General features: G+C 40.9%; 1 protein-coding gene across 2 annotated transcripts; it reads right to left on the bottom strand.

Annotated features, from left to right (window-relative positions):
- Positions 1 to 1,028: 1,028 nt before the first annotated feature.
- Arl5a (ADP-ribosylation factor like GTPase 5A) lies at positions 1,029 to 25,918 on the bottom strand. 2 transcript variants are annotated; one of them, XM_008761696.4, is made up of 6 exons: positions 25,355 to 25,618; positions 17,619 to 17,679; positions 17,034 to 17,181; positions 15,355 to 15,438; positions 7,920 to 8,071; positions 1,029 to 5,458 (listed from the first exon to the last, which is right to left on the bottom strand). In XM_008761696.4, the coding sequence occupies exons 3-6, from the start codon at positions 17,175 to 17,177 to the stop codon at positions 5,410 to 5,412; spliced, it is 429 nt and encodes a 142-aa protein (XP_008759918.1). In that variant the 5' UTR covers positions 17,178 to 17,181; positions 17,619 to 17,679; positions 25,355 to 25,618; the 3' UTR covers positions 1,029 to 5,409. The 2 variants fall into 2 exon arrangements, with proteins under 2 accessions (XP_008759918.1, NP_446431.1); NM_053979.2 differs by lacking the exon at positions 25,355 to 25,618 and adding an exon at positions 25,682 to 25,918 and having other exon boundaries at positions 4,992 to 5,458.
- Positions 25,919 to 27,854: the final 1,936 nt, after the last annotated feature.

Raw genomic sequence — 27,854 nt, forward strand, 5'->3', positions numbered from 1 at the left:
GTGACCATTGACTCTTAAGATTAGGGGGCTTACCTCTCAGAGTAAGAGAGAGAAACAGAACAGAAAGGGAAAATTCAGGGACATGAGAATGGGAAAAAGCCTCCTCACCATGGAGTTAGGCCGAGGCCTCTCACAGACTAAGAATGAAGAATTTTGTAACAAAACTCACTGTGAAGATTGTCAACATCGAACTAATACTCCATTTCAAATATGAATGGTCAAACAGCAATGAGCCATGTGTAAGGCCTAATAAAGCATGATCCAGGGGTTGAGGATTTAGCTCAGTGGTAGAGCGCTTGCCTAGCAAGCGCAAGGCCCTGGGTTCGGTCCTCAGCTCCGGGGGGGGGGGGGGGGGGGGAGAGGAGGGGAAAGCATGATCCACAGGTTTGCTGTGACTGTTCTCCCAGCAGTACAGCATGAAGACTCTTGTAAACAGTTATACACAAGCTCAGCAGGGAACTGCGGAACCTCTGCCTTAGTCCCAAATCCTAGTCCTGCTCCTCAAACCATCCCATGACTTCACTTCCTAAACCACGAATGCTTTGAACACTGTAATCAGAGGCCACCACACTTCATATGGCTTTGTCAGAAGTATTTGACACCCTCTCTTGATAAGGTCACATCCACACTTGGGAATTTACTCTCCTTTCCCTAAAAATCTTCCTCTCTTACCTTACATAAATCTGTTAAAACCCTTTTGGGGGGTTGAGGGGAAGCAAATTAGTTTTGTCCGTGTTTTTATATACTATGGTTTGGTATATTTAACTTTGTGGTTTCATTGAAATCAAACATAAATTGTGACTTAGAATCCCTGAGGTTTATGTCAAAAATAAGTCAAGAATATACAGTACAAACCGGGAATGGTGGCACACAGCTTTAGTCCCAGAGCTCAAGAGGCAGATAGGCAGAGCCTTCTGAGTTGGAGACCAGCCCTATCTCTATAGATAATTTCAAGATACACAGAGCTACATAGTAAGACCTTGTCTCAACACCCCCTCAAAAAAAACAACAAAAACCCCAAGAATATCTATCATAGAAAACATGTATCGTTTATTACATGGACTTAGAAATCAACACAAATCAATGTCAGGCACTTTTTAAGTACACACTATGAGAAATGTCTACCAAGGATATGCACATTGAGCAGGCAACACCACAGAGACTCACTCATCCATTTTTAGGAACAGTACAGAGTTAGAGAATTAGAAAGAAGAAATATTGCATAATTAGCCCACCTGTATCCTGTATTACATCTCTCCCCGATTTCAATCCACTTTAGGGTTAAATATAAGCTCTCACTTTGAGTGTTGGATTTCACTCTTTCCCTTAGCCTACTGTCATGGTCTTAAAGGAGCGCACCTGCTTTAAGGAACATGACACAGATGTTTTATAAGAAGCATCCTGAATCTATCACATCTGAATCTACAGAAACACATGATGGTTGACTGCTGGCTTTTCCTTCCTTCTTCTTTTCCTTTGTGACAGTCTTTCCCTTTGTAGTCATGGTGGCTGATACTATTTATCCCAGGTTGACCTTGTATGCCCAGCGAGTCTCCTGTCTCAGCTTCCTGAGTGCTGGGATTAGTTTTAACACCACTACATATGGCTTATTTTGCTGTCTTTTAAAGCCCGTTTTAGCAGGTTTATTTTGTAATACTAGCTCTCAAATTAAAAATTCCTTTAGACATTTAATGCTGGTCTTTGCTATGTAAGCAAATGTGAAGAAAAATGGAGCAAGGGAAACCATTTTAGGATGTCTTCAGGCTCAACACCACAGTTCTGTCATCTTCATGTTAGCCTGGCTGGACTGGTATTCTCCAAAACATCACCACTCTTGGCTACATGAGGATAATGTGAATGTAAGTTAATAGCCTTTGGTCCTAATTCCTAACTTAAGGACCTGACATAGTCTATATATCTTTCTTGTATTTCTGAATCTAGTTGTGATTGTTAAGTAGAGTTAAGGTGCTAAGGGCAGTACAATGTCCGATTCTTCTACTGGTATCTGTATACCATGATCTGAAGCTGCTGTCCTGAGAGACTCCGCATCTCTGAAGATGGGAGTGTGCAGAGTGGTGAGTCACTGGTGGGTGGGCGGACAGAATCAGAGCAGTTACTCAAAGCCTAGGTCTGGGGAATGAGGGTTATGGGCAAAGTGTAGACTCTGCAGAGGCGACCTCCGTTGGTGGAGGGCAAGCATCGGGGCAGCAATGGCTAGCTGAGCTATGGAACTGCTCTTGAGATTGTGTTTGCAGAACGCAGGTGCTCAAATCTGTTATGCAAGGAAACCCTGTCTCTACCTCATCTTGGAAATGAGAATATCAGGATACCAAGGGCAATCAGAAGACCCCAAAGTTCACAGGTGATCTAGGATGTGCTGTTATTCCCCATTAACAAAGTAGAACAGAGTATAGAAGCATTCCCAAAATGCCTGCGGAGAAGACTAGACAGCTGTTTACAGTTTTTCTATTTACACACTAATATAAACAGATTGAGGTTGTCTGTACTGTATGTGATTGCTGTAGTTACAGCAAGAAATAGAAAGTGCCTGTAAGGGAGGGCCAACAGCGCCCCCCTTCTAGGCATCGTAATACTATACACTCAGACAAAGGAAAAGAACACCTTAGAGACCTCTTGCCTACGGTCAAGCTCCTGCACTTACCTGTGACTTCCATGATTACCTACGAGGCACTTCTTAAAGGCCAGGGAGCAAAGTCCTCTCCCTTCTGGCTCATGCTTATGTAATTAGGCTCACAACCCGCATTAAAGATGCCAGCCAGCACTTTCTTCTTAAGAGACAATGTCAGGAGAAAAAAATGAATACTCATTCCCCCAGCCTAACCCACTCGCCTTCTCTGAATTCTTTGTCTACTGTGATGGCCAAGGTGTGCTAGAAACATAAGGGGATTTTTAAAATAAAACTCTCAATATAATGGGAAACATACATTTTATAAATGCTATGACAAAATCAAATATATTCAAATGGTTTCTCTTACGGCCAGTTTTACCAAGATATCAAGAGAAGATAAACAACTTTCAAAATTAGTATCAAAACAGGACACTTTAAATCTACCCACATGTACAGAGGTATAATCTTTGTTCTTTTCAAAGCTGAGCACAGTGAGGTTGGATGAGACGTTTACTTATTAACACCTGAAACCACAGGACTTGCTGAGTTCTGCCCTATGACATGTGAACTGTCAGCATGGTAATCAGGGGACCCTCCGGATTCAGACCTCATTAATACTGTTAACGACAGCTGTGATAGTTCATATATTAATCTTTTTACTCAGTAATAATTTTGTTTTTATGTACAAGTACACAGGTATGATATTATTTGAGTCTAAAATAGTTAAAAACCAAAAAAAAAAAAAACCAACCAAACAAACAAAAAAAACCAAACCCCAAATCCCTCATATTTTGTAAATGTGGTAGTTTCATGCTTTCTTATGTCATGTCAATACCTGACTACACTAAGACAACTTTAACAGTGGAGTAAATGCTTTAAACATCTAATTAAGAATAAATTCTAGCCAATACCTCGGCAACACCAGGATGTGCTGCTATGTGCTGAACTGATGTGACAGAGAGGCAAGCAACTGTGCAAGGACTATTCAGATAAAAGCTAAGAAGCTGCAGATCTGGGGTAGGTGGGGGCTCGATGGACTATTGGTCTCTGACAAAACTACGACGTAGATTTGAGTCTTTAAGGGGATTTTTACTATACAGGAGAAAGCCTCATGATTTGAAAAAGTGTGAGAACATGTGAACAGGAAGGACTTAGCCCTGGAAAGCCTAGTGACGAGTGCTGACACTCTGAGCAGGTGGGAAACATTACGCTGAAGGTCAAGTGGGAGGCTTACAGCACAGGTCTCAAACACAAGCCTCCAGGGGAACACTCATCCACTCCGATGGGTTTAGTCATTAAGAGTCTTACATTTACTTAAAGGTTTTTCAAAGTTTCCTCAATGCTTATAGAGTGGACTTCTATTTCTTACCAAATTCCTTAGGAAATTTTAAAGTCTGACACTAAAACTAGTTAAATCTTTTCTTGAATATCCTAAATCTTGACAGTTTGGAGTAACCTTCAAATTTTCAGGGCACAAAAAGTATAAAGAGTCACCAAGAATATGTTAAAACACAAAATAATTTTGTTTATAATTACGACAGAAATACTTCAAATTTTAACTAAATTTAAGAAAGGTTAACAAATATAAAAGGTGTTTTAGGTCAAATCCTAGTACAAATAATGTGATATCTCAAATTTTCAATCAAATTTTTGAAGTCATTCAGAATATTTGATTAGTTAACTATTAAACAAGGCATTTTATGCAATGGAAGAAGATACCTTTGCAGATGCTAATCTGCAAATTGAGAAATTATTAATGTTCACTGAAAACTATGCCTTATGTTTACTCTTAAATTCATTTTAACTGTTTGTCATATAATTTAATACCTGAAAAGGCTGCAGCTAAATTAATTATTACTATTTATAGGATGTTACCTCTTTGGGTAGATATATTTCACAACATGATTTTCAATTAAAAATTACCTGATCATTTTAATCACAATTTATGAATGACCGATTAGTAGCTGAATTGGCTGAATTAGGACCAGCAGAAGGGAAAGTCTGACAACTGCTTCTCGAGTAATTCTGCCCGGCCACACCAGGCCAGGAGTCCAGCAGACTCTACCCACTTGCGTTATGGATTTCCATCTGTATGACTGAGCAACAAAAATAGGTACACAATGTCAAGCTTTCTCCCGTTTCATTTTTAAGGAGCAGCTTACCGATTCTGGGCTGGGGTTGGCTTGTTAGAACAATACAGAGAACAGAGGGTAAACTAAACAGTGACAATTAACACCAAGATGGTACTCAGTGACATCAGGAAAATAACGTCATTAACTTGTGTTATTTGCTTTCCTTTAGAACACAAATAAATCAAAGCCATTAACCTGAACTTGAGGTATATACACAATACATATTCAACTTTAAGTAAAATACTTTCCATAATATTATTACATTTTTAAAAACTGGAAACAGTATCCGTGCTGATCCGTATTTGATTCAATGTAATGAAAAGGGAACATTCACTTGGGGCAGGGTGGGCTCGTCGAGGAAATAAAGCTCCAAGTTCAAATGTCTTCCTCTCCCTTGTATTCATTAGAACTCTCCCATGTCCGGAGAGGATTCATCATGAGAAAATACCAGTCACAGGTTTGGAAGGAATGAGAGAGCAAACGAGGTGGTGACATTTCATCTGTTTTCAAATAAATGGTCTTAATTTTCTTCTTGTAGAAAACTCTTAAGTCAGTTTATTATAAATATATCTAAACCATTTTTTGCAGCTTTCAGATAAAGTCCAGCACTTTGTTTATACAGAGTCCATGAGAAGGGGTCAGAAGAGATCATCTGATCTTCAGCCGTGACATCATCCATTCAAGTCCTTGGCATAACCTAAAAAGACAACAAAAATCATGTGATTCAATTATGGACTAAAAAGTTACAGACTATCAACTGTAGGCGTAGTTTTCTTTAACTCAAAGAATGATATTTGAGAGCAGGAGCGATGTAAAGGCTTTGGTTCAATTTTACCTTAAAGCTTAGATCAATGCCTAACACATGCAGGACACTCACATGACTAATGCCCAGAGAATACAGGGGTGTGTGTGTGTGTGTGTGTGTGTGTATGTGTGTGTGTGTGTGTGTGTGTGTGTGTGTGTTTGTGTGCGTGCAGGACACTCACATGACTAATGCCCAGAGAATACAGGGGTGTGTGTGTGTGTGTGTGTGTGTGTGTGTTTGTGTGCGTGTTCATCACTGTCTTGTTTTTCTAATTCTAGCAATGTATTCTAAAAACAAAAATCAGTAGGTAAGCCAGTTTTTGTATGACTGTTCATCAAAGCATTTTTAAGTAGGAAAGAGTGAACTCTGAATGTCTAGAATCAGCAAAGCCCAACATGGTTTAGAACATTCATATTATAAAACAGTAAAATCTTCCCTTTCCAAAAATACTTTTGACATTAAAATGCTCACGACATGAAGTAAAAATAATGGGATACTATACTAAATATATATTAGAGTTCTTAACACAAAGTATGCATATAGTATAACTGTATGCAAAATATTTGACGCAATGAGTATATCATTATTACTTTTTATTGACTAATAAGTAACTGGACTAATTTGAAATATAGAAAGGGATCATCCTTGGAACAAGAGAAGTCAAATGCCTAACAAGAGAGAAACAGTCATAAGTGATGCTTCTGTTCCAATGCTGTCCTGAGTATTATGGTCTAAGATGAACACGTAGATACAAAAGCCTGCTACAGTGAATGTTTAGAAAAGTCACCTTTTTTATTATTTATGTGTATGTGTCTATATGCACACATGCGTGCAGGTGCCCACAGAAGCAAAAAGGAGATGCTAATACCCCCAGGGCCTGGAGTTAGAGAGTCATAAGCCACCTGACATGGATGCTGGGGACTGAACTCTGGTCCTCTACAAGAGCACCATGCTCTTAGTCACTGAGCTTTCTCTCCAATCTAACTGTAATTGGTTTTAACTTAAATTTTTGGAACAAGTATAAGTATAAAAAATATAAAATACAAAAAGCAATGAAGCAAACAAATGTTTTTTGGGAGTTACCACTTTTCTTCATAATTAGACTCCTATATTTAAACTGACAGAAAACAATGCAAAAAATGACTTCCAACTGTTAAATGTACAGCAGTCAACTACTAATAAACCACAAACTGCACTAAGCACGTAACAGCCATGATTCTTAGCTTCCCAGCAGCCATGTCACAACCCTTCCCATACATACAAGAAATCCAGGCCCAGCAAGTTCAGCACACGGCATGAGTGGGGTCAAGAGACCACTTGACTCCACAGCCCACAATGACTCCCAAAGGAAAGCAAGTTTTTGGTCTAGTTTTGGTGATGTGAGTGCTTCGTCGTCACGTGCACTTGGTGGTTTCCTAAGGGAGAGAGTTCCTATCCTGTCCCCAATTCACCTTTTGGTCCTGTGTTTCTTACCCTGATGAAAAGATCAAGAAGCTCATCCCTGAACTCGAGTCTTTAGAACCTCAAGTTTCTTTCTACTGCTTCTGAACAGATATCCATACCTTTGGAAAGTAGCAAAAAAATTTACTCTTTCTTTGAGCTTTTCACCCTATTTCCAACTTCCTCTATTTCCTTTCTTTTCTTGCTGAAATCAAGAGTTTACCGCTAGACTGAAGAGCCCGTCCAGAAGTTAAGAACTTTCACTAATCTTTTGAGGACCCAGGTTTGGTTACACAATGGCTTACAACTGCCTGTAACTCAAGTTCCAAGGTCCAACATCCTCTTCTGACCACTGTGTGTTCCTGCATGGACATGGCACATATATACACATTCAGGCACATACACATAAAGTAAATAATTTTTAAAGAGGACTTTACAGCTGCTATCCTAAAGTCTATTTCTTCTTTAACTACCATTGACTTCTGTGCATTTCCCAATGCACACACTGAGTTCGTTCACTCACTGTTACACTCAACAGTGGTTTTCCCATCTTTCCGCTGTCCTTGCAGAGGACCCATGTTCATTTCCAGCACCCAAATGGTGGCTCAAACTTGCCTGTAACTCCAATCCTAGCAGAGCCAGGGCTTCCTGGCCTCTGTGAGCACAGCATTTGGTTAGACATTTATTCAAGTAACACACCTATAACACATATTTTTCAAAAGGTAAAAAGTATTATCTGGCCTTTCCAGACCTGTTATACTCTCATTTCTCTAAGCTTCGTACATACATGTGTATCTTACTACATAACCATCCAAAGTCTCTGATTTAGACATTGGCTCCATGAAATATTATCAACTTGATGATATACATGTTTCTGAGCCAAGGGTATGGTACTAATGAGAAGACATCTTACCCCTCGCCAGTGAGAGCACAGCATGCTTGGATATGCCATTGGTGGTCTTTTATAGAAGTGAGCTTCAAAAACTGGGAGATTTCTGCTACTGTCATGCATTCTTTAACATCTTGTTTATTAGCAAAAATCAGCAACCCAGCTTTCCTTAGGTCCTGTAAAAGCAAATCAAACTTTAAAGGCCAGTACTTTTCCCCAAAGACTTTCAACTTAGCTAGTTAATTTTTGTATTTTTAGTAAACTAAACTATTTTTTAATATTTTTTATTTTCACGGTCTACACCATCTCACTCCTCACAGACTGACAGAAACAAACACTGACCATATTTTAAATAAATCTTTGTATGGGCTTACTTACTTCTCGGTTGTGTATCTCTCTGTGTCTTTGTGTATGTGCATGAGGGGTGTAGTTTACGCACTGTATGTGCAGATATGTGTGGAGGTAGAGGTCAGTGTTGAATGTTCACTCTTTAGAAACAGGATCTCTCACTGAATGTGGAGCCCACTGAGCCTAGGAATCCAGTCTCCTCCTGCACGGCACTGGAGTTACAGGCGTGTGCTCTGTGCTCTTTTTCAGAGGTGTGTGCTGGGGGTCAGATGCAGATTGGCACTCTTGAACAGTACACTCTTTATTGACTGAGCTATCTGGAAGATTCTCAGCATAAACTGTTTAGTCTTAAATGACATGCTTTACGGCCCTAAGTGTGTATACTTATATTTTCAAGCATAAGAAATATCTACCACACTCATTAAAAACCAAAACCTTCAGTGGCTACTAACAGTCGCCCTTTACTCCTGCACCCGAGTCCTGCCTTCATTATGCTTCCACACTACCTTTTCAGCTCTATTAGCATTAGTTACTGTATACTGTAATTTGTTGTTTATGCTTTTCAAGGTCTTGCTATGCAGCACAGGCCGATCTTGAACTCCTTATCTTCCCCCCTTGAACTCTGGAGTGCTAGAATTTCAAGCGTACAGCATCACTCACAGCTTAAGAACTCCAATTAGCAAGCTATCTACTGTCTGGACACATTGGGACAGCCTTATCTCAACACTGTTCTATCAGCTTTTCTGTATGCATCATCCCTTTCCCTCCAATCTCCTGAGCAAACCATTCATAACCAGGAGTCCACAAGAGAATTAAATTCTTCAGAAAATGACCATACTGCAAGTTACCAACAACGTATGCAGTTGGTATCATCTAAGCACACAAGAAAAGAAATGAATCTATAATATACTACATCGGGCTAAATTCTCAGTTTGGAAACAGTGTGTGTGTGTGTGTGTGTGTGTGTGTGTGTGTGTGTGTGTGTGTGAGATACAGTCACATACTGGGCCAAGGAGCCACAAAGAATGAAACTGACACATTTGGGAGTTAAACCTCCCAAAAAAATCTGTCCTCACCCAAAGAGACACTGAAAAAACGAAACTTTTCACGGTTTCCCAGTCTACACAGAGATGCTGAATGCTATGTTTCTTCTCCTAGATCTGTTAGTTCTCTGAGACAGGGTCTAACAACTAAGCTTTCGCAGTCCTGGAACTTGCTACACAGACCGTGCTGACTTCAGACTTAGAGATGGCCCCACCTTTGCTTTCCTATGCTGGGATTGCACCCATTTTAACGGGCCATTTCAGCACTAATGTGCCAATGTGCTTAAAGATACCATCTGCGGTGGACACAAAATGATGCTATTCCACATAGATTATTCTTATACATTCTGGGACTTGACTCTTTCTGGTGTAAGACTATAAGCTTCCTTTTGGTTAGTCTTTTGCAGTGTTTTATGCACAATCAAAATGACTTAGAGTGCCCTCTTCAGGATTATGTAAGAATAGACAAGAACACAGGTAGATGGGTAACAGTTTTAATTAGTTTCAGACATAGTTCGGACTGAAAAAAATCTAAAAATACAATGAAAACAGAAGAGCTGGATCATGACTTGAACATACACAGGAATTATTAAAGATATATTTTGTTGTCCTAAATGAAAATGGGCTGTTATTGAAAGGTGTTATGTGGCTGAGTTAGTAAGCAGACAGATTGTCCATGGGATTTAATTTCTATCTTATCATGTAGATGTCCTGATAGCTCTTGTAGCATAGGTTGAACTCTTTTACACGGGTTTGCTAGTGATGGTATACTCAAAATACAAAATTCTGATATAGGTATTTGGCTCAAGTTAGGAATATACACTGTACCGTTGATAAATAATTTAAACATAGCATTTGTAGTAATAGAATACAGAGAAGCCCCTAAACTGGGACTATAAAAATCAACTGTTATTAACAGTCAATATTAGAGAGGTGGCTCTGCAAGTAAAGTATCTGCTGTGGTAGCAAACATGAGTATCGGATTCTAAGCTCTGGAAGTCAGTAAAAGTGGTGGACGTGTGGCTTGCCTCTGATCCTAGTGTGTGCAGGAGGTGGAGACAAGGACTCCCTAGAGAAAGTTGCAAAGCCAGGCATGCCAAAACAGAGCTCCAAATTAAGCTAGTGACTGCCTCGCTATATGGTGGAAGTGAATCTTAGACACCCAACATCAACAATGGGCCTCCACAGCATAACAATACACACGAGCACACCACACCAAACACAACAATCTTATTGAAAATTATAACAACAACCGGCAACCCTAAAATAGTATCTTACCTGGGTAGAGAATCTGCTTTTTATTACATAACCTCAAGACCAAACGCAATATTATGACAGTAACAGAAAGCACATTGGATTAAAGGCTATTTATTAAATTAAATTTGTAAGCTATGAAAATTTAAGGTAAAACAACAGTAACCTTTTGTTCACAAGCTAATTTAAATGTTCTCTATATGCAAACTACACAGACAAAAATGTAAAATATCCAGGCCTGGTAGTGCAGGCCATCGTCTCACAACTACCTAGGAGGCTGAAGCATGCTGACTACATGACTATGGCCAGCCTGAGTAACTTAATGAAGCCTTGGCAAAAATACACATGATTTCTAAAGCTGGGGAGATAGCTCCTCAACAGAGTGCTTGACAGGGACGTGTGATGGATGCCCTGTGTCCGATGGCAAGCACGGAAAAAGGAAAAGTGTCTAACTTGTCTGTCACTTTAGTCAAGCAAACTGCAGCAAATGCAGACACCCGCTTCTCTGCGGTACACAATATTGTCTCTTTGTCTCCCAAAGCTTCATTTGTGAAGATACCTTCTACAATTTGAGTCATTCTGAAGAAAATTTTAGATTTTGGTGTCTGAAACCATGTTAAAATTAAGTATATTCAAGGTTTAGTATTTCTTATAAGCCTTGAGAAGGCTTAAAAAAATGTACTTTCAGGTTTGGAACACACTGAAGAGAAATTATTAATGCTGATTGACTAGGACTATGCTGTTGTCAGGCAGTGGTGTTGCGCAGCACTTGGGAGGTACAGAAAGAAGATCCCCCAGAGGTAGGTTATTCTCTGAGATCAAGGCCAGTCTGGTCTACAGAACAAGTTCCAGGACAGCCAGGGGTACACAGAGAAACCCTGTTTTTAAAAAATAATTGTGTTGGGTGTTGCTTTAAGATAGCTCTGAAGCATCGCGCCTAACTGTATTTCTCATTCAGTGCCTCCGCTCTTTCACCATCTGTCACTCTCCAGTGCTCCGCCTGCTTGCTGACTCTGCTCCAGCCCAACAGGGAGCCTGCTATGGGTCCCAGCACCATCTTTAAGGCTTTCCTCAGCTCCAGCCAGATTTGTACTTTTCTCCTTTTTATCTTCTCCCAGCAATGAGTATAAGTAAGAGTGTTTGTACATATAATAAAAGGCATTACAAAATATTTGTTATATTCAACTCCTGTCTCTCGAAAAGCTGGTTAATCGCATAAACTTTCTAGGCCTTGGTGTAACAGCCAAAGGAAAGGGAAGCAGCCAGGTTAGGGTCCCCAGGCAAAAAGTACTTCAGACACTGAGCTGCTATATACTAGACAATGTGAGCAATCAAACAGGGAGGTTTCCTGCTAAAGATAACATATATATGGTGCTGGAAAATTAGCTTAAGATTTCTACATTTGGATCCTCAGGCAGCAGAAAGACAAAGTAATACTGGGCCTGGCTTTAGTATTTAAAACCAAAGCCCACACTCCATGAGACACCTTTTCCAGCAAGGTCACACACCACCTAATGGTGCCACTCCCTATAAACCTGGGGTGGGGTGGGGTCATTCATTAAGCACAATCACTAAAAGAAAAGTGTACTCTTAATTTACAAACCCCACCTTTTATTAGGTCCCCTAAATTTTTAATAGTCTACCTGAAACAAATAAAATCTGTAATGCAAAATCCAAAAGAAGTCACTGAATCAATAGTAGCATACAACTTTATGACAAGTATCCCAATTTTCTAAGGTTTCATCACATTCCACTGAAATAAAAAAAAAAAAAAAAAAAAAAAAAAAAAAAAAAAAACAACTCACAAGTCTCAGGAAGCTCCTAAAACTTATAAGACACAAGGTTTCATCCCCAAAGTTATAAGACATATAAGGTCTACCGGGGAGAAGAGATTCAGGATCATAAAAACTATCTGTAAGTTGCAAACAGCTTTGCAAGAATGCTGCTTTCATGAGGAAGTCAACCAGCATAGTGTGGGTGTTAGGGTCAATTGCCTTTGTGTCAGCTGTGTAACCCCTTACCCATATTCCTGTAAGTCAATAAATTCATCGTGCAAACTTTGGTACAATAGTTGGTACCCTATTGTTGCTAAACCCTAGGAGGGGACATGATCTTTATGAGGTTAGAGAGGTTTTAATGAATCTAAATGAAGAAGACTGGCAGTTTTGTAAAATGGTAAATAAGAGGGAATGAGAGAAGGTCAAAGCTGGTCTCTAGGCTACATTAAGACAAATGTGGGGGTTGGGGATTTAGCTCAGTGGTAGAGCACTTCCCTAGTAAGTGCAAGGCCCTGGGTTCAGTCCCCAGCTCAAAAAAAAAAAAAAAAAATGTGATAATATTTCTGTTAGGCTTGAATTCCCAGAAAAACAATAGAAAGTCAAATGTTGTGCTATTAAGCTTCTAAAGGGCTTAAAAAACCAGAAGAGCAGTTTACAGAAGACTTAAGTGATAAAAGAGCCAAGTGATAAGCTTGCCTTGGGCTAGGCAATTATAGCTCCAGTGTATATATAAAAAAAGCATACTGGGAGTGGAGACTGCCCAGCATGGAATCTTTTCAGCAGCCAAATTTGGCTGATATAAAAGCAAAGGCACAATAATAGCCTAGAACATGTCAGAACCAAGAAGCTGACTCCAGTGCTAGACATAGCAGGCAAGTATGGCTCTGTTCCTAACTTGGGAGTGAGCCAAATTGAGCAGTGAAATCTAGTCCAGTTAGGACTTGCTGGTGTTAAAGAAATATGGAGCAGCCTTGAAGTAGCACAATAACACAGGGCAAGGAAGTAGGATGACTCATAGTAAATGTTTTAGATTGTGGAACACTAAAGGGCAATTATCTCTCATTCAGATATGCTGTTCTCAACACTCTCTTCTGACAACAAAACTGGCAGGTATGATGAGATCTTTTGTGCTGTATTACATCTGCTAATGTTTCTTTTTTAGTATCCCTTCAGCCATCAACTGGTACTTACTATGGTAGTTTTTGAGAGATCCTACCTGTGGTTTGTAAAAATATTTCATTACACAATGCTAATACTTGTTATACAGATATATAAAAAACACCAAGAACACTAAAGGCTACAGTTTTAAATACAAAACTTTTTATGTTGTGGTTTGAATATGAAATGATCACTTAAAGGCTCATTCGTGTAAACACTTGGTTCCCAACTAGTGATGCCGCTTAAGATGACAGAACTTTCAGAAACAGCCTTACTGGAGGAACTAAACTACCGGGGTAGACCTTGAAACTGTATGACAAAGCCCACTTCCCACTGGTCTCTACTTCTTAGATCTGGGTGCAAGCTTTGGCAGTGGCGGTATTGTAGCCAATGAGGTTTATCCAAAGTGCGATTATTGCTAATTAAATCTGGGTGCTATGTGATCAGTCAGCCTCCCGTTCCTGCCTTCTGGCTGTGTTTTCTTCACCAAGATTGACTATATAGTTCTGGAATTATAAACTGAAACAAATCTATTCTGTCTTAAGCTGCTTTTCTCAGAGTAACTGTATTACATGAACAGGAAAAGAAACCAAGGCACTGGGTGAGTTGGGTAAGCACTTCTAAGTTGTTGGCAAAAATCCCAATATTAGAAGTAGGCAACCTCTCAATGACTTGTCAGCTAGGGAGGCCCTGAAGGCCACAACTATAAAGGAATGCCACTGTTCTCTGTTGCATGCCAGAGCTGCGTAGAGTCCATACTGCTGAAGACAATGCATGCTTTGGCTACAGGATATGGAGATATCAGACATTGTTAACTGTTAATCCTTCCTACTGATGGTTTTCAGAGCTAGAAGGTACTTGTGGGCTGTTAGAGAAAGAACTGTCTCCAGCAATCTGGTTGGCTATGGATCCTGTGGACTACAGCTCTACCATGCTAAAGAAAATGTGTGACTACTGGTACAACAGTGGCATGACTTCTATGGGTGCGGCCTACTGTTTTACAACTGGATTTAGGGACTAGTGTATAGTGCTGTACACCAGACAAAAGCTGATGGCAAAGAAAGGCACAAGCCTCAGGAAGGAGGCCATTGCTGCTGTTTTCTTAAGTGAACGTAGTGTGCCTGTCAAACTGCCTGCCTTTTAACTGCTTCTCCTGTTTATCGATTACTGTTTTTGTCAGCCTCAATAAGCTATGGGGAAATGTCTTTTTTTTTTTTTTTCAATAGGGAATGTATTGTAGAGACTCAAAGCCTCCAGCTGTGTGTGGTGGTCCACACCTGGGGTATCTGGAGGCAGAGGCAAGTGGATCTCTGAGTTTGAGGACAGCCAGGCAAGCAAGCATTCTACCAGTGAGTATATACACAGCCCTAATTTACTTAAATTTTGAATACTGTGACTAGTAGTATTTTAAAAGACTTAAAATTATGAGCTAGTCATATAATTTCATTTGGTAAAAGAGATTTAAAAAAATGGGGGAAAAAACCCCCCTAAGAGCCACTAGATTTAAATATTAGTCTGATAACAGAGAACATTCAAGAACTATTATATGTGCAGGTACTTATGATGTGCCTGTCATAAAATAATCCTCTGTATCAATAATTTGCCCAAAACTTAAAAAGAAAGCTACATAGCAGAAGTTCTTCTGCCCAGTGAGACCTATAAATACGAGTTTTAAGCTACAGACCAGTCTACGGTTATCTGTGCAGTCTTTCTCCTGTTTCCTGTCACGCTTCAAATTTGGGAAGTATGAAAATCCCAAAACATGAATGACAAGCAGGTATGACCAACAGATAATTTTTTACATTGAAATACTCTTTATGAGGAACTGTAAGAGGTAATAGGATGCCCATTCTCACTTACTACCAAAAGCAGACTTACCTCGTGGGCTAGCATTTTGTAGAGCTCTTCTCTAGTTACAGAAATTCTTTCTCTGTCTGTGCTGTCCACCACAACTATTACAAACTAAAATAATTACAAAAAAAAAAAGATCATTAGTGACTTACAGAATTTGGTATCTGAAAATTCATTAGGTGCTTATGCATTTAATTACATGACACTTATATTAAGACATAAAATCTATTGTATGGTAAGAGAACCAGGGATACGTAGCATACTTGCTATAAAGCTTAAGGATCTGACTCATTTCTAATTCAAATACATTTACTAGTTTTTAAAAGAAAAAACAAAAGCCAAGAATATTATGCTAACACTCTAATAAAAATAGAACATTTTTCTTCTCAAAACTACTGTATGAACACTAATAGGCCTACATCCCTATATCCCTGTATTTACACCATAACACTATTTCAAACAAAAAAACCAACCAAACCAAAAACCAACCCCAACACTTTAGGTCCCAGTGTAAATTACTTCCAGGCAATCACTACGACTATTCTTTGAAACCCAGAACGGTATGTGTGGTAGGACAATGTGACAGATAAAGAAATTAACAAATTGAAGGTATCAACTGGCATATAAAAGAAGTACTTCCTTGTGCCCAGAGCATCTGCTATCTGCAAGCACAGCTCTGTAATGAACACATGGTCAAACAGTGGCTTCTGGGGTGGGCAGACCCCACTGCACTAACCAAGAGCATCACAAAGAAGACGGAAATGTTCAGTTACTATACTTATATCGCTCACATTACCTGTTACCGAAACACACTGCATTTTTATTTTTAGGACTAGATAATAATTCCCAAATAAAATGCTATAGTTTTTAGCCTTTTGTTCCTTAGTTTGCAGCAACTACAACATTTCACTGGGTAGTCTGCTGGCAGAAGACTTTAGATGGCATTTGAATCAACCCTTTTCAAGGCTGACACAATTTAATGCCTGCAGCACTGTGTATGGGGGTCTGACATTGACCTTTATAAGCCATACATACAATTCCTCCAATCACAGGACGAAATGCTAATGGAGTGCTGGGGCCAGGCCACGAGACACTTGGTAGTATCATTAATGATTTAAATATCAGCCTTACATATGTATGTGCAGAGTATTTTTAAGGCCTTATAATACACACTAAAAAAACAACTGGTTCAATCTTTCAACTTATAGGCCTAGATGATGAATTTAAATGTCATAGGTTTGAAATATTCTCATGGAACAAAACATGTAAATAAAACCATATGATTATATCTAAAATGCTTTATAATTAAAAGATTTCTTCAACTGCAACTATACTGCATAAAAGAAAATACTCGGCAAAAACTGGCTAGGACTCAAACCACAGAGGAGTCCTTTCACTTGGCTGGGATTTCTCCCACTTAGACACATATGAACAGCAAGAAGGAAATGCAATCAGAAATCATGAAATGCAAGACATTTAAGAGTAGCTACTGGACCAAACAACCTGACTGCCTGATCACCCACCAGCTCTCCCTACAGAGACCAGATGATGAATGGAGTTAAGGTTTGGAAACAAGGAATGGAAAACTACTAGGCTCACACTCGAAAATCAAAATGCTGCTCCTTTTTAAAGACTGTAATGACTCAAAGCCAAATGCTTCTCAAGGACTCAGACATTCATGTAAACAGTAGCATTAGGAATGTTACCTCTGTGTTAGTATAATAAGTGTTCCAGGAAGAACGAAGGGATTCTTGGCCACCAATATCCCACATCAGGAAACGTGTATTATTAACCACAATCTCTTCCACATTGCTTCCTATTGTAGGAGATGTATGTACAACTTCATTCATGGAACTAGGAGGGGAGAAGTTTACAAAATTAGTGAGGAAGGTAGCTCATCTCACAATTCTTATATCAAGGGACAAGTTAGCATGGCTTCTAACTTATACCCAAGTGCCCTTGTTTTTGAGCTCACACAATGATTCATTAAAGATATAAAAGAGCTCAAATAAATAATGGTTTTAGAGTATTACAGATCATTTGGGCAAAGTGTATAAACAAACATGCTCTTGTTTTCTAAAAACAAGAGAATCAAATCAAACAGTGAGCATGCTTGCTTGGTGTTGTGCAAATTCCTAGCTCAGAACAGACAGCTCCTTAAATCTGGCTCCTGGCTTATGGCTCGTCTGCTTAGATCCACATAACTTTTCATTGATTTCATTGACCAAAACCACAAAAATAAATGAATAACTAGAAATAACAAAATTAAATCTTAAGCAGTTAATACTTACAACTGGTAAAGGATGGTAGTCTTCCCGGCATTGTCCAGCCCAACAATAATAACTTTGTGCTCTGAAATAAAAACCAGCAGAGACTTACAACACACACACAGATCCCATACTTTACTCTGTATAAGTCAGCAATTAGCACTCTTTAGCCTTCTAAGAACTCAAAAGAATACTTCAACAAGCAAGGAGCGTGCTGTTATTCTACATGGACAACTCTCATCTTTCCAACAGTCTCTCCAGGCAGTCGGAAGCACCCTCTTTTTCTAGGCCTAAGGAAGTCTACACTCAGCGAAGGACCCCCAAATATGGTCACAACCATTACAAATGATCTGAGCTACTGAATTCAGAGTGTGGAAGTGCAGGCTTCCCTTGGGCATGTCCACGTGAAACGTGAACAGGAAGGAGAAAAAGAAGAGTTTGTTCCATGGGTAACAGTAAATTTATATCTCATGAGTCTGCAAACTCAATCCTGCTACTACCCCTGAGTCCACAACCTCAGAGAGAGTTACACATAAAAATGAGTACCACAGAAGAACACCAGCAAGTACAATAAAGACATATATTTTGAAGGAGCTTGACAAGCTAGGAATGGTGGCCACGGCTGAGGTTCCAGACACTTGAGTGGTGAACAGGAAGATCCCAAGTTCCAGGCACCAGGCTGGACCAGGCAATGTGGTAAGACACTATTTCAAAACACAAAACAAACTCAACTGGCTGAGTATAGGCTCCCTAACCCAGGCTTAACACTTACAAGCTACATTCACTACCAACCTAACAGCTGCATTATAGATATATACACAGATATACACACACATATGTATATATTAATATATAATTACATATTATATTTATTTTTAGTGTTATTATAGTAAGTCAACAATGACCAATCTCATCAGAGGAAAGTATATTTTATGGCTGAATTAAAATCAGAAAACTCTTGAGTAATGTGGGATTCCAACAGGCTTCATGACCATGAGTGTACTTCACGGTGGGGCCACATCTGCATCAGGACCAGGTAACTGAGTTCAGCTAGGAAGCCTTTCTTCCAGATAAGTTTCTAACTAGCACAAGTGGAACTTTCTAATTTTACTTGCAAATGTAAGCATTCCCTATTTGCTGGTGTATGCTATCTTCTGTTCTGTTAATACAAGCATCTACACATGTATTAAAGCAAAAAGAAAATTTCCTAGTTGAACACTCATTTTAAGTTAAAGCCTCCTTGGACTGGATGTGATGGCACACTTCTTTAATCACACCACTGCAGAGGCAGAGGCAGGTGAGTTCCAGGCTAGCACAGTTTACACAGCAAACATTGCAGAGTGAGGCTCAGTTTTAAAACAAGCTAGCTAGCTGGTATTTCTTAAATACCAGCTTAATTCTAACTTGAAGGAGTACATTTTGTACCACCCTCATGATTAGCTACCCGTCAAAATTTAGGAAAACTTCTAGTGCTCAGAAACAAAACACATTTATAATCATCAATGAAAGGAATGGTGTTCTTGAAACTTTACAGACTAAACAGGACCCGTCCAAAAGTAATAAAAAATACAAGAGTCTATGTGAAATGACATAAGCAATGACTTAAGCACGGATGTGTGTGTGAACAATGTGTCTACAGATGACAACACGTTATCTGTTTGCACAGCCCTTAATCACATCCGGACGTTATGAGCAGGCAATGTCGCAGTGCTATTGCTTCTCAAATGCTTTGTCATTCTTGCTTCCAGAGCCTGAGGTACACCATGGTAAAAGTTCTCAGTGGTGATAAATCCTTTCGCCTCACAAGATGAATCTGAGTTTTAAAGAGGGTCCCTTGGAACCATCTTGGTCAGCAGGGAAAAGGCAGCTGAAATGAACACAGCTTTCTGTTAAACAGGGTATGACCCCGCGTGATAATTGTTTTAAAAAAAACTGTCTTTCCAATGACATTCTAAATTGAGTTTCTAAACATACACTGAATAAGAGGAGACACTGGCAGGAAACCTACCTGGTTTCTAAAACAATACCTTTCCCCGTTAAACCCCATCCTATAGTTTGGACACAAGTTTCGGTTCTTTGCTTTTGTTTTGTGATCTTTAGTGAGGCCTTCAAGGACTTATGTTCTGATTCTAAAACACTACTTTTTTTTAGCTCCCAGAAAGGATTATCTACATCAAAAATACCTAAGAAAGCGTAGGGGGGTGAGAGGGGGGTGGGGGAGGGAGGTCGCACCTGGCCACATGCTGAGCAGGACAAGCAAGCATCCTGAGCAGAACCACTATCAAAGCAACAGATGCTAAAGTAAGGCAGAGGGGAAGAGGCTCACATCACAAAAATTTCATTTTCTCAGGATACAAGCTAAAGAAAGGATAGAGTGTCTAGAAAAAACCCAACAACAAAATCCAGGGGTGGGAGTGTATGGTGGATGATACAATGTATGACCCTGTACCTGGAGGCACAATGTAAAGTTTTTAACTACTCAAAATGGAAAAACAGACAGCTAGATAAAAGATTTAGCTCCCCAAGAGAACCATGTTATGTTCCACAAGACTGGGAATGAGGGAAGTCCTAACAGGTGAGCAGGAAAGGTAAGAAGGTGCTGGGACACCGGAAGTTAGAAGCCTTGAAGGCCACATGTCCTTCTATGCCCCTGCTGGTAAAGCAGATAGGAAAATGGAGGTTACATCACTGGGGACAAGGTGAGAAGGGATGACTGTGGCAAAGGGTAAGTGTCTTAATCCTAAACGCCTAATTCCTTTCTTGGCTGCACACTAAACCCAGACAGCTGGTCAATGGACCTAGTCTCCAGATTACCCCACCGACTTTCCACTTAATTTTGCTAGCACCATTCTCCAATCTGGTGACACTGCTCTTGTGCTTAACTTTACAAAATTAACCAAGTCCTACACCACCACCAAATACATAAATACATACCCCAACTGAGACTACTAAAAATATAAACAGAGGGAATGTAAGCTATTGTACCATAAAAGGCTATCATGACATTTCAAGAAAGAGAAGAAGAAGAAGAAGAAGAAGAAGAAGAAGAAGAAGAAGAAGAAGAAGAAGAAGAAGAAGAAGAAGAAGAAGAAGAAGAAGGAGAAGGAGAAGGAGAAGAAGGAGAAGAAGAAGAAGACGACGACGACGAAGAAGAAGGAGAAGAAATGTAAATCAAGCATGTGCAAAAAACCTCTCCAAAGAGCCACAGGCTGGGTGTGGGTGTCTGTGTTAAGTGGACACACAAAGTTCAATGTAGAGAAGAGTCTGTAATCCAGTGGATCACCTCCCCACACATCCTCATGTCCACACACTGAATTCACTCCAACCACTAGAGGGGAATGCGCTTACAGTATCAATGGCTGTTTCGGTGGCTTCCTAAATCAAAGGCAGGGCGTTTGAGTCATAACGAGGACTGCAACAGTAAGACAGAGTTGTGTGTGTGCGGTGCCACCACAATAGTGACAAGCCAGTGTATTCCCAAGGTAGAATTAGATCATCCACAGACGTTCTAGTACTAAACCAACTCCCGCACATCCTTACGGTCTCTGCACTCTGTGCTCATTACCAGACATAACAACGCTCTACAGAGAATGTAAATCTGCAGTGTTAGAATTCCTCCTTACAATGTGCTTACAAAGTCACATACTCCACAGAGCATACAATATAGCATAATAGGAGGTAGGTGATGACGGAGGACAGATGTCAATCAGACTTTGGCCATTTCAACTCCTTGGCACTTGTGAATCACTGCAATTGCTGTTTTGTATGACTTCATTTAGAAGGCCTTTCCCACAGTACTTCTGCACTCAGGAAAGCCCAAACACCACCATCATTCTCTGCTGGGATTCAGAATTTGACCTGGACTCTACCTTACCAATCAGTAGTTTGTCATAAAAACACTTCTTGTCCAAGGCTCCTTCCTCCTTCATTTTCTTCGACACACCCAGGCAGCCTACTAGTCCACTGGTTGTCTAAGTCTATATCTATCTGACTACTACTTGGTAAATTCATCAAAAAAATTAAAAGTAACCATCATTTAAAGACCTTCTATCTCTATGAATCACAAAAAGTTGGAAAACACAAACATCTCATATTCAAATTATCACTTAGCCTTACCAAGTCTAGGTCTGGTAGGCATATCAATTCTGTGATGAGACCCAGCACAAAAGCCATAAACTTATTTAAAATACTATGAAGTTTTTTTTTTTTTACTTTTGTTTTTTGGTAAAACTGACCATGTAATTCTGAGCATGAATGTTGTAGATGACATGTTGTGTCCCAACATCAAAAGCTCAGAAACATCTGTTCACCCTAAATCTGTAGTAACAAAGACTTGCTTTTAAGAAATTGCTGGGGGAGGAAAAAAAATGAGAAACAAAGATGAAAATCAGAAACCCATTAGGAGGCAGAAATTACACAATAGTTTGAGGTTGGAAAGTTTTACAAAGACTGATTAGAACGAGGTACTGGTAAGAAGATAAAAGTAATCACTATGCCACACAAGACCTAGGTACTAAGGGTAAAGGTGCGTGCACTACAAACAGCTTGTCCAGAGTGCACTGTCATCAAGAACAATGTCCCTCCAGAAGCTCCACTCTGCACTCACTGAGAGAATGCAGACAGGGCAGTGTCCTGACAAGGTACAATGTCCAGTCACTTCCTGCTGTACTCTCCTGTATGGATGAACTCCCTTGAAAAAAAGACCAGGAACCGAGGTGGCTTCCCCAACACAAGACCAACACAGCAGGGGGGCAGCTTTGCCAGCACGCATTCATAACTTGATTCCTTTCCTAACAACCAATGAGCAGATGGAGGAGCAAGGCTGTCAACAGGGAATTTCCACACCTTTTACAGTCTACATAGGTGTTGGAAAGATTCTTCCTTCACCTACCCACATTCTTTATAAAGGTGTGTGTGTGTGTGTGTGTGTGTGTGTGTGTGTGTGTGTGTGTGTGTGTATGTTGGCGGGGAGGGTATGGTGAGAACACGCTGGCACTAGAGATCCTTGTTTAACATCCCAGGCCATTTTCTTTTTTTTTTTTTTTTCTTTTCTTTTTCTTTTTTTTTTTTTTTTTTTTTTGGTTCTTTTTTTCGGAGTTGGGGACCGAACCCAGGGCCTTGCGCTTGCTAGGCAAGCGCTCTACCACTGAGCTAAATCCCCAACCCCATCCAGGCCATTTTCAAATAAAGCCCTAAGTGCATCTGTAAAATGGAAATTTCTAGAAGTAATACAACTGAGGCAGTTTAACCAACCCAGGTGAAACAGCTGGAGCCCAGTGTTGCAAAAGTCACACTAGATTCACCAGCTGCCAATTCATCTATAGAGACAGGCTGCTCTCTTTTCTCTGCCTTAGACTATAACAAAAGTTTCATAAAGGCAAGATTTGTCTGTTTCATTCTCTGCCTTATTCCCAACACCTAGAGCAGTGGTTCTCAGCCTTCCAAATGCGGAGAGCCTTTAACATAGTTCCCCTCAACCATAAAGTTACTTTACTGCTACTTCATAACTCGAATTTTGCTACTGTTATGAAGAGTAAAAACCAGTTTTTTCCCATGGTCTTAGGGATGGAAACCCACAGGTTGAGAACTGCTGCCCTAGATCCCAACAGGAGCTAGAAAGGTATTTAAGCCAAACACTGACAACAGGCTCTTCTAGAGGTGCAGAGTCATGGATGGCAAACCTAATCTAAAGATTCACAACATAACTCAGTCAACAGGGAGAAAAGTTGTCAGTGGCTTCTTAAAAAGATCAACGAGCATCACCTCATTTCTTTGTTTCTTTCTCAACCGACAGAAGCCACTTGAGCCTGCTTCCTCTTTTCCAGGGAAATAACTACTTACAGATTTTTTATTTTTTGAGACAGAATCTCATGTTAGCCCAGGTTATCCTTTTTTGTTCCCCCGGAGCTGAGGACTGAACCCAGGGCCTTGCGCTTGCTAGGCAAGTGCTCTACCACTGAGCTAAATCCCCAATCCTTAGCTCAGGTTATCCTTAACTTTACTATGTAGCCAAGGATGTGCATCCTTAGTGACAGGATCACAGGTGACCTCCACCACCACATCCTGTTTTCTCTCGGACAGGGGTGGTGAAGTGGGAACCACTGAGCCCCAGCCCCAGCCTCAGTATTTTTTTTAACGGTGTCAATAAATGACAATATCTAGAATAATGTTGGAGCACTGCAGAATCTGCTTCACCTAAATATAACCTCCGGTTTCCTCGGTTAGGTAGGCAGCTCACCACCACGGCTTTAACTGAGCAGCTGCTTTTTGAGAAGACAGAGCTGCTATGTCTCTGCGTTCATCAGTCTATCAAACTCTGCAATTATCCAAAGCCACTTTCGTCACGTCTGTGACGAGTACGGAAACATGTCCTGAACCTTCTGTAAAACAAAGCATGGAAGACACGCCTAATTTCTGTGTCCCATTCTCCACAGGTCCAAAAATACCAACAAGTGTCTGCCACAGTGAATCCCATGAAGCTACTGTGCTGAGAAAAGACCATTTAACAAACTGTTTCTTCACGGTTTCACTATACTGACTGGGAATTTTCTAGAAACTGAACTCTATTAATTCTCTTGTTAATTTTTAAACAAGGAGTAAATGTCCAGGCAAACACTACTACAACATGCAGAGTATAAGATCTGTACTGATACCAATGTATTCGTGCTATCACTTGCGATTAGCTGAGTTTCTTTTAAAGTTCTAATTCACTTTTTAAGTTACAGCAACAGTTGCCATTAAGTCAAACAAGAAAGTGAGGACAGGACCAGAGACACTTTAAAGCACAAAGTCTTTCTAAAGGAAAGCAGAACTGAAACACTAGCTTCACTAAATTCACAGATTGTATAGAACAGAACTAGATACTTATTACCCACATAAACATCACCAGTTCTACAACGATATAATCGTTAGTACTTCAAACCTAGAGTTTTAATATTCAAAAACTGTAGATCCCCACAAATTCCTCCTGTGCTAGGTAAGAGTATGTAGACCCACGGAATTATGAAGCCACTGGAGACCACTACCCCGTCATTCGAACTCTGCTGACCAGACAGTGCAAATAATCCTCTTTATTGCCTTCCACTTCATTTAGTACCGTTATCTAAAGTATAATTTTTTTAAAAAAATTATTATTAAAGAAGCATAACCCACTAGGTATTACAAGTAATTCCATAAAGCCAGCTCTATCCCGGAGGAGGAGCAAACCAGGAAACAGCTCCGTCTAAACAGTAGGCACCACCGTTCATTAAGTTTTAACTGGAAAAAGTGGGGTGCAACAATGCTACCAGCTTATAGAAGAGAAAAACAGTACGTGGTTGACAGATGGAATGAACCGCAAGTAGAGCTTAAAAAAAAAAAAAAAGCACGACGTTTCATTTTAGTAACTATGTAGTTCTGTTAAAACCATATTCTCTCCAGTATCACACACCCAATTCTGTAATTTCTTTTATAAATCCCCTATGCCTGCCGTGGCAAAGTCTGCTTTTGGGCGAACTTAAAGAGTAACCTGGTAGTTACCTAATGCTAACGAAAGAGAGCCGAGGTAGGCTTTTAAAAGCTTTCAGCGAAACATTTTAACAAGGGCCAAAACCAAAAAACAACAACAACAACAAAAAAAACCCTCTAATAACCCAAGAAGGAAAACGACCTTAGGCTTGACCTTTACCACAGAGACAAACGGCGCAAAGGAGAGACCCCACCACTATTCCGCAGCGAGGGTCTCCCCGCCCCTCCCCCCAAGAGAGCCTCCCGAAGCGAACCAGACGAGTCCAGCACTAGTTCCAGTTTTCCGCATTCTGCAAACTGTGGGCTCGGTGGCGCCTCTAGGGCCAGGGCCCTCGGTCTTCACCCTAGAACCCCAGCTGTTGTCAGTGCGGCCCAAACACAACTGCCGGCCGGCGACGCGGATGGAGGCAGGCCAGGCCGCGCGTTGGGCCCCCGGCGTGGAGCAGGACACCTTTCGCGCTCGCGATCAAATCGGAGCAATGGGTGTATGGCGGGAGGAAGCTCTCCCCAGCTCCCGAGAGACAAAGGCGACCCCCTCCGCCCGACAAGGGCCGGGACCTCCTCGCCCGGCCCAGCCTCACCCTGGTGATTGAACAGTCTCCAGATCCGGGTGAAGAGAATTCCCATCCTCGGGCAGCGGAGCCCTCCAGCCGCCCGGGCTCAGGCTGCGGGGCAGAAGGACGCGCCGGGGCCTCCGCCTCTGCTCCCGCGCCGGCCGCGCGCCCGCTTCCAGGGACCCGCGGGGAGGCCGCAGCCCAGGCCACCTAGCCACGCGCGAGGCCCCGCCGCTACCGCCGCGGCGCTCGCCTGGCTCGCGGACATCGCCGCCGCGTTGTCTGCTCGAGCCTCGTGGGCCACCGTCCTCCGTTCCTCTCTGGCGGCTGCTTGGGCAGGGGCAGGGCGGAGCTAGGGGATTGCGCAGGCGCAGGAGCCAGAGGCGGGGCGAAGGGATCGGGGGCGGGGCGAGGGGGCAGGAGGCGGGGCGGAGGGGCGGGAGGCCGCTGCAGCGCCGAAGACCCAGCGAAGGCTGAGGCGCTCTAGGCGTGCTGCTGTCCGGGTTTGAAGTTGTTTCTGAGCCTCGAGCCACAATGCTAATATATAACCATACCTTCTTCTAAAAGTCCCAGGTTTGGGCCCGGACGATGGTAAGCATTAAGTCTCTTTAAAGTCTATTATCTGACAGCAGCTGAAATCTTGGCCTTTTTTTTTTTTTTTTTAAGTCGCTGCAGTTTTTCCCACACCTCTGTCTTTGCTTCTCAGGCTCTTCCCTCTCCAATCTCCCTCCACTCTCTCAGGCCACTCTTGGCCAGAACAGTTTTCCTTAAATATCTCCCCCCGATTTAAAAAATCTTAAGTGTTCACAAAAGCTATCTGAGCTGAGTCCAAAAAGACTGTAAACAAGAAACTCACTGGTCTTCATGGTATGGTCCAAATGCCTTTTTCTCTCATTCAGGAGTCACCTTCCTGTTAAATAGATGGTCAAATGCTGTCATCATTCTTCTTGCCTAAAGTTTGAACAGTTGTGCCTCTGGGTATGTGAATGTCCAGCCCTGCACCCCCCAACCCCTCCCCAGTGCAGGAATTATTAGTAATCGCTGGCGACCTTGATCCGAAGAGTTCTTGCCTGTGTTTTGTTTTTGCTTACTTTAGTTCCCTTTAGCTGAGTAGGTTAGACTCTAGGTCTCAGTATTCCTGATGTAGAAGCATAGTGTTGATTCCTGAGGTTAAATGACAACTGTGATAGTTTTGACTAAAAGAGAAGCTGGGATTGTCTACTTCTTCCACAAAAATAAAGAAAAAGCGTCATTTCTTTCTATTCTCTTCAACTTCAATTTGTAAAAGGGAAGGAAAAATGCGGGAGACTTCTGAAAGGTCTTTGAGCTGTTCCGGGTATCTTCAACAGCCACGGGAAATGAAGCACTGTACTCCACCTGACTCCTAACCATGTACTGTCTTATCTCAATGTATAGGAAAGAGAGTTAGTTCTCCATCTTCTTTGGGAGCTTGTGTTCAAATGCCAGTCTTAAAGGAGGCATACATAAAGGAGAATAAAGTCATTAGACTAGTCTGCATATATTTATATTATATCTGGATATACTTAATAGCCTGTAGGCTGCTTAGAAAATCAATGTTTGCATAACCAACTTACATGAGCTCTTTAGTGTTTCCATTGTCATCCAGTGTAGGCAGAGATTTTAGCAATCCTTGAGTCATTTTACAAATCCCCACATGTCTTTGGCAACTTACTAATGTATGTCAGACCCATGTTTACTTGTGAGGCTAGGACTCTATTAAGGAAATGGTCTCTTAGACTATTTTCTAAGTGTCCCTCACAGAAAAGGGAGATGGATTTGACTAGTAGAATCTTGCCTGACTTTAATAGACAAAATACAAAATTGCTGACTATAGATGTGACTGGGCATCTTTAATGGGGGATATCAACCTTTCTGTTCTTCCTTCTGAGACCTTCTAAATATTTTATCAATTTTTATAAAGTCATGAACAAAATGCCATGAAAGACTTCTGCTTCAGAACAGGAGAGAGTAAAGCCTGTGCTGGACCATTCTATTGTTAACAAGCAGAATACTGCATACAACACGAGAAACAACTGTTTCCAGATACTGGAAAACAGCCTATAGACGGTGATCCCTCACTAACAGAAACAGTGAGCTTTACCTGTATTTCCCCCTTAGCAAAAACGATTCCCAGCCAACTCCAGAGGGAGTGGACAGCCAAATAAGAGGACAGCCTCTT

This window comes from Rattus norvegicus, chromosome 3 (assembly GCF_036323735.1).
Source record: "Rattus norvegicus strain BN/NHsdMcwi chromosome 3, GRCr8, whole genome shotgun sequence".
Classification (NCBI taxonomy): domain Eukaryota; kingdom Metazoa; phylum Chordata; class Mammalia; order Rodentia; family Muridae; genus Rattus; species Rattus norvegicus.